Below are 7,713 nucleotides of genomic sequence, written 5' to 3'. Positions count from 1 at the left end.
ATAACATGAAAGGCCGCTCAGCAAGGAAGAAGCCACTGCTTCAAAACCGCAATATGGGTTTTCAAAATGGACAATGACCCCAAGGATACTTCCAAAGTTGTGGCAAAATGGCTTAAGGACAACAAAGTCAAGGTATTGGAGTGGCCATCACAAAGCCCTGACCTCAATCCTATAGAACATTTGTGGGCAGAACTGAAAAAGCATGTGCGAGCAAGGAGACCTATAAACCTGACTCAGTTACACCAGCTCTATCAGGAGGAATGGGCCAAAATTCACCCAACTATTGTGAAAGCTTGTGGAAGGCTACCCGAAACGTTTGACCCAAGGTAAACAATTTAAAGGCAATGCTACCAAATACTAATTGAGTGTATGTAAACTTCTGACCCACTGGGAATGTGATGAAAGAAATAAAAGCTGAAATAAATCATTCTCTCTACTATTATTATGACATTTCACATTCTTAAAATAAAATGGTAATCCTAACTGACCTAAGACAGGGAATTTTTTACAAGGATTAAATGTCAGTAATTGTGAAAAACTGAGTTTAAATGTAGTTAGCTAAGGTGTACGTTAACTTCCGACTTCAACTGTATAAACCATTATAATAAGGTGAATAGCGTGTAAACATGTTGTGATAATTACATTGAGCAAAAATATTAATGCAACATTGACCTCCATTTGCCTCATGCAGCGCAACACATCTCCTTCACATAGAGTTGATCAGGCTGTTGATTGTGGCCTGTGGAATGTTGTTCCATTAGCTTCAATGGCTGTGTGAAGTTGCTGGATATTGGCGGTAATTGGAACACGCCGTCATACACATCAATCCAGAGCATCCCACACATGCTCAATGGGTGACATGTCTGGTGAGTATGTAGGCCATGGAAGAACTGGGACATGTTCAGCTTCCAGGAATTGTGTACAGATCCTTGCGACATGGGGCCGTGCATTAGCATGCTGAAACATGAGGTGATGGCGGTGGATGAACGGCACAACAATGGGCCTCAGGGTCTTGTCACGGTATTTCTATGCATTCAAATTGCCATAGATAAAATGCAATTTTGTTTGTTGTCCGTACCATATGCCTGCCCATATCATAACTCCACCCTCACCACGGGGCCCTCTGTTCACAACGTTGACATCAGCAAACCGCTCGCCCACACGCAGCCATCTGCTCGGTACAGTTGAAACCGGGATTCACCCGTGAAGAGCACACTTCTCCAGCATGCCAGTGGCCATTGAAGGTGAGCAGTTTCCCACTGAAGTTAGTTACAATGCCAAACTGCAGTCAGGTCAAGACCCTGGTGAGGACATCGAGCACACAGATGAGCTTCCCTGAGACAATTCCTAACAGTTTGTGCAGAAATTATTCGGTTGTGCAAACCCACAGTTTCATCAGCTGTCTGGGTGGCTGGTCTCAGACGATCCCACAGGTTTGAAGTCAGATATGGGGGTGCTGGGCTGGCGTGGTTACACGTGGTCTGCGGTTGTGAGGCCGGCTGGACGTACTACCAAATTAAATTATCTGGAAACAGCTCTGGTGGACATTCCTGCAGTCAGCATGCCAATTGCATGCTCCATCAAAACTTGAGACATCTGTGGAGTTGTGTTGTGTGACAAAACTGCACATTTTAGAGTGGCCTTTTATTGTCCCCAGCACAAGGTGCACCTGTGTAATGATCATGCTGTTCAATCTGGTTCTTGATATGCCACACCTGTCCGGTGGATGGATTATCTTGGCAAAGGAGAAATGCTCACTAACAAGGATGTAAACAAATTTGTGAACAAAATTAGAGAGAAATAATATTTGTGTGCATATGGAACATTTCTGTGATATTTTATTTCAGCTCATAAATCATGGGACCAACTTTACATGTTGCGTTTTATATTTTTGTTCAGTGTAGTTTACAGTAGCCTACTGTAGAGGCGTGGTCGAGCCAGTCTATATAAATCGTGACGCCTTTAGTCTGGCGCTCCTTCTTCTCGTCCCGACTCTGCAAAGGCTGTGTTTGTGTGCGACACCGTAAACCGCTACCTGAGACGCTCCCGGCATCTTGAATAAGAAAGTCCCACTGAGAAAAGGCATAGGCCTACTAGGAACTTTTTAAGAGTAGCAATATCGAGTACGTGGATAAGATATAGGAAAACGACATACAGTGATTTTTGCAGAATTACAGTTGGTGGTGATTTGAAGTTCGAAGACATGAGGATTCTACGAGTTGCGCTCCTGCTCGTCCATGCCTTTGGTAAGTATCAAGTTACACTTTTATATCTCAAATCAGATTATATAGTTCCTTTTCTGTAGCGTTTATACTTTAACATTGGATTAACTATTGGTGGTAATAGTTTCTCCTAGACTTGATTCCTCCTAAGTGGTCTATTACGTATTCATAAGAGACAGGTCTTGGAGTTACACTTGTTGACTGTACAAGAGTGTGAACTTCTCAAGCATGACCTTCTGAGCATGTCTCATAAACTTTTAAAAGAAGAGTTAATGATTTTCATAAGGTGTAGGCTAGCCTATGCTATTCAAGAACGAAGTGTGGTCATCTTTCTATTTTAAAACATGCTTTATGTAACTGGATATACTTATTTTTAACTCATATTCTTGTACATTAGCTAACTGTCTGTCTATGCAACATTTTGTGTACCATAGCCAAGCAGGATTATAGTCTCCCCTGTACAGAATACTGTACATGCATGATGTTTTTGGGTGCCTCACAGTTCTTGGAGCTGAAATGCAACTATCCAGTTGTATAGGGTCACCTGGAGGGGCCATGGGGCCTCATGCAGGGCCCTTAGAGACATGTTTCAACTTACCCACTCAAACCCCTCCATTTTCTTGGCACCTGAATTAATTACTGTGTTGGAAAGTAAAGCTTGTGTTCTCAGTGAGCAAAACTGCTTGAAAAGACATAATTTCAACCAGTTTTGCCTTTGAAATGATGTATTTTCAACCAGTGTTGTTCACTTGGTTAACTCCTCACAGTGTCAGTCAGAATCTAGTCTACATCTCTAAACCACAGACTACTGAATGGTGTAGCATCAATAATGATAAAATGTTAATCTTGTGTTTTCCAGTGGTCTCGAGGTTGGTGAGCGGAGCTGTGGTGGACAGGTATGAGAGTGAGAGGCCACCGCAGCACACAGCAGTTATCAACCTGTTGGATGTCCTGAGCGACAGAAGGATGGAGGGAGGGATGGAGAAGAGTAATCACGGCGTGGAGGGTCCAGTGTTGGAGGATGAGGAGTACTATGATTACTACCATGAAGATGAAGAAGATGCCTCAGGGGACTATGGGGTGGAATTACCTCGAGGTATTTAGTAACTCGCTGGGATTATTGTTTGTTTATTGCTCTGTTGTAAATCATCATCTTGTTGTTTATATGTTCTGCAATCCTGACTGACACATGTATTAGAATACCCCTTATGATTTATTACACTATTATTCATGAGTTTATCTGGCAGGATGTCAGTCAGTTCCATTTTAACACCTGTTGCTATGTTACCCCTAGTTAAATTGACCAAATGGACCAGGTAGCCTAGTGGTTAGAGCATTGGGCCAGTAACCGAAAGGTCGCTGGTTCGAATATCTGAGCCAACAAGGTGAAAAATCTGCCGGCGTGCCCTTGAGCAAGGCCCTTAAGCCTAATTTGCTCCAGGGGCGCCATACTACTATGGCTGACCCTGTAAAACAACACATTTCACCTATCCGGTGTATGTGACAGTAAAACATTTGTTCTATGAGGTGTGTTGGCTACATCCGTGGATTCAGTTGTCTGTATTCTATAAGGTGTGTTGGCTACATCCGTGGATTCAGTTGTCTGTGTTCTATAAGGTGTGTTGGCTACATCCGTGGATTCAGTTGTCTGTATTCTATAAGGTGTGTTGGCTACATCCGTGGATTCAGTTGTCTGTGTTCTATAAGGTGTGTTGGCTACATCCGTGGATTCAGTTGTCTGTGTTCTATAAGGTGTGTTGGCTACATCCGTGGATTCAGTTGTCTGTGTTCTATAAGGTGTGTTGGCTACATCCGTGGATTCAGTTGTCTGTGTTCTATAAGGTGTGTTGGCTACATCCGTGGATTCAGTTGTCTGTGTTCTATAAGGTGTGTTGGCTACATCCGTGGATTCAGTTGTCTGTGTTCTATAAGGTGTGTTGGCTACATCCGTGGATTCAGTTGTCTGTGTTCTATAAGGTGTGTTGGCTACATCCGTGGATTCAGTTGTCTGTGTTCTTTTCTTTTTTAGTTGCATTGTCGACTAAACCTAAAGACCCATCGGCCATCTTGGAAGCTGAGAGGAGTGAGGGGAAGAGGAGAAGAGGAAAGGGGAGGAAGAAGGGAAAGGGAAAGAAGAGGAACCCTTGTCTGAAGAAGTATAAGGACTTCTGTATCCATGGCAGCTGTCATTACCTGAGGGACATCAAAGCTCCGTCATGCATGTAAGAAACACCTCTCTCTATCTCTCCCTCTCTCTCTCTCTGTCTCTCTCACTGTCTCTCTCGCCCTCTCTCCCTCTCTCTCTATCTCTATCTGTCTCTCTCCATCTCTCTCTCGCTCTCTTTCTGTCTGTCTATCTCTCCCTCTCTCTCTCTCTCTCTCTCTCTCTCTCTCTCTCTCTTTCTCTAACTTTCTCTGTCGCTCTCTTTCTGTCTGTCTATCTCCATCTCTCTCTCCAGAGGAACAAAATGCCTGTTGTACTGTATGTTGCATGAATACCATCTCACCCCTCTCCCTCTCTCTCTCTCTTTCTCCTTGTGCAGATGTCGTCCCAGTTACTCTGGGGAGCGGTGTCACCTGTTCACGCTGGCTTCAGAGGGGAGGGACGTGGGAGGATATAGCAGGACCACAGCTCTGGCTGTGGTGGCAGTGGTGTTGTCCTCTGTCTGTCTCACCATCATAGGCCTGCTGCTGGTGCTCAGGTCAGTACTACAGCCTTAAAACACACACACACACACACACACACACACACACACACACACACACACACACACACACACACACACACACACACACACACACACCACTTTACCCACCTTTTTGTTTTTACCACCAGCACAGCTGTATGACACGTTACACAATGCATTATGCAGCAGCTGGAGATTGATAAAGTCAGTATTGGCACTGTATTGTGGAAATGGGCCAACAGGAAATGAATAGTACACAACCTAATTGAATGTAGAGGAATGGGAAATGAGGCTATAACAAACATGACAGGATAGATCAGCATGGCTATAGTTTAGCTCTATTGTTCTCACCTGACAACAATAATTACTGTAACCACAGGTGTTGTTGTTTCAAAACAGTTCCGGGATCCACAGGTCTTAACCCTGTTGTTGTTTTTCTCCAGGTTCCACAAGCGAGGAGCGTACGACGTAGAGCATGAGAAGGTGAAACTGGGATCAGCGCCCAACTACTGAAGAGCTGGAGAGAAGGGTAAGTTACCAGGGAACCCCAAACTCCTCTCTTTCAAGTCCTGAACTGAAATGTTAGTTCCCCTCCTAAATTGATAGGAGTTAGACAGAAAGTAAAATGTCATCATAACATTACAGTATGATTGTGAAAGATTAGTCTGGGTTTTGTTTTCACACGGTCTGAGTGTTGAAAGAAACTTGATTGCTTATTGTGTCTCCTTCTTTTATTTCAGGACAGGATAGGGAAATTCTACCTCAAAACAGAAAAGAAGAAGTGAAAAAAAGCCTAGAGATTACCCAGAGAGACTTGGAAGGTATGGCAGAGAGGGCAACTGGATGGGCGTGACCTGGACACATAGCCCCACCCCATCTCACTGATGAACAGATGTGATTGGGTAGCTCAATTCTGCGGTAAGCCCTGCCACCTATCAGGAGAGAGCCTTGCTAAAACTGGAACTCTGATTGGCTGGGAGAAAAGACTGGAGTGGTGATGACGATATGGAAGCTGAGAGGAAGAGAAGGAACATTTCTGGGCCCGTATCCACAAAGTGTCTCGAGGAAGGAGAGCTGATCTTGGATCAGTGTTGCCTTTAGATCATTGTGAATAACATTATATTGACAGGCCCTATATCAGCACACTCCTATCAGAGATGCTTTGTGGAAACGTCCCTGGATTCAGTGCTGCTTCTTGGCTATGTTAAAAAGACTACCAGGAGTCTCAGCCTAAAAGGACACCATCTTCTCTTCATCTGCCAGAAACAGACAACCATGGTCTCTCTTCAACAGGAGTGTTTTTACCACTCAGCATTTTCTATTTTCCTGCACATGCTCATTCTTTGTTGTTTTCTAGTGTACTGTAAAACCTTTATTTATACCATATATTTGTCTTTTAATTTATTTATTGATGTGATGTTGCTATATTTATGCAGATATTGAACTCCTTCTTCCACCCAAAGATGCACTTCCAGTTTGTAAAGGTTATCTATAAGGTCATCATTGTGTTTTTATATTTAAATGTTAAATCATATTTATTGATGAAAATGAAGATAAAATGAATAAGAAATGTACAGTATATTTGGAGAAATAGACATTTCAACATAAGTGTCCTCTTGGTCTCATAGAGATACCTGATTGCTGACTTTGATATCAGCACTCTGTGTACAGGCTGCTGAGAACACACACCACTGTGATTAGTTGGTTGGTTGATTGATTCAATAAACAACAGTGTGGTGTACTATACCAATGTGCCACTGACAGGTCTCTCTGTGTGTACCATTATGACGTGGTTGCATTGGTCTTCTGTGTTTGACTCTGTGAAGAAGACATACAAAACATCCAGACATAGAAGTGAATTGAATAGAACTTACTCTACTCTAGAATACCAAAATATAGAATATAGGAAATATTCTAAAATGTTAATAATCTAGAATCCAGTTAAATGTTTTCTGTATTACAATCAGGATGTGGAATAGATCCAACGTAAACTCCGGTGCCTTGTCGAGTCCAGTCATTGTAGTGAGTGTTGGAAGATAGAAACCTACACAAATGGTGTAGTTTGTATTGTCTTTGAGAAATGAGTAGGACATATATCTCCAAAAATGTTATCTCCAATTTCTGTTATTTATTTCTGTTACCATGCCAGTTGTGTTGTCTTGTTTTAGCATGGTGGGTGTGGTTAGGGATATACTATAGTTACTATAATATGGTTATTTACTGTACTGTAATATACACTGAGATCCATGCTAAGATCATGATGAAATGTGAATTCATTCAAGTGTTCAGCCTTTTTAAAAACGAATAACCCTCCTCTAGAAAAACATCCTGGACACAACCTGCAGTTTTGAAGTGATTTCTAGTAAAAAAAAATGTTTTTCTTCTCAGAAAATAAAGTATTTTTTTCTCTGAATCCCCGAAGTCATTGTATTATGTGTTATCTGTTTTACGAAGTCTGCATTTACACAGGCAGAACAATTCTGGTATTTTTTCCACTACTTGGTCCTTTGACCAATCAGATTAGATGTTTTGCCAATAATTGGGCTGCATATGTAAAAGCTGTAATAGCTCATATCCTGTTGCTAAGACAATGAGTGTTTAAAACTCTAGACACTGATCTAATGTCAGTTTAGGGCCTGTTGTTTTGGATTGGAAGAAAGGCATCTTAATCAAGATTCAAAATCTGAGGTGGTTAAAATATAGATCTTTTTTTTACCTCAAGTTGCTCCTATCTGTTATTATAAGTTAATAACATTTCTATACTAATGGTGGTCTAGGCTTCAACTTGATAGTTAAGGTCAACA

General features: G+C 42.0%; 1 protein-coding gene across 1 annotated transcript; it reads left to right on the top strand.

Moving 5' to 3' along the window:
- Positions 1-1,872: 1,872 nt before the first annotated feature.
- Positions 1,873-7,322, top strand: LOC106604317 (proheparin-binding EGF-like growth factor). The gene is made up of 6 exons (XM_014198839.2): positions 1,873-2,246; positions 3,082-3,318; positions 4,252-4,444; positions 4,766-4,924; positions 5,353-5,438; positions 5,650-7,322. The coding sequence occupies exons 1-5, from the start codon at positions 2,204-2,206 to the stop codon at positions 5,420-5,422; spliced, it is 702 nt and encodes a 233-aa protein (XP_014054314.1). The 5' UTR covers positions 1,873-2,203; the 3' UTR covers positions 5,423-5,438; positions 5,650-7,322.
- The last annotated feature ends 391 nt before the right edge of the window (positions 7,323-7,713 follow it).

This window comes from Salmo salar, chromosome ssa05 (genome assembly GCF_905237065.1).
Source record: "Salmo salar chromosome ssa05, Ssal_v3.1, whole genome shotgun sequence".
Taxonomy (NCBI): domain Eukaryota; kingdom Metazoa; phylum Chordata; class Actinopteri; order Salmoniformes; family Salmonidae; genus Salmo; species Salmo salar.
The sequence above is the reverse complement of the archived record's forward strand: the minus strand, read 5'-3'. Positions and strand labels throughout refer to the sequence as shown.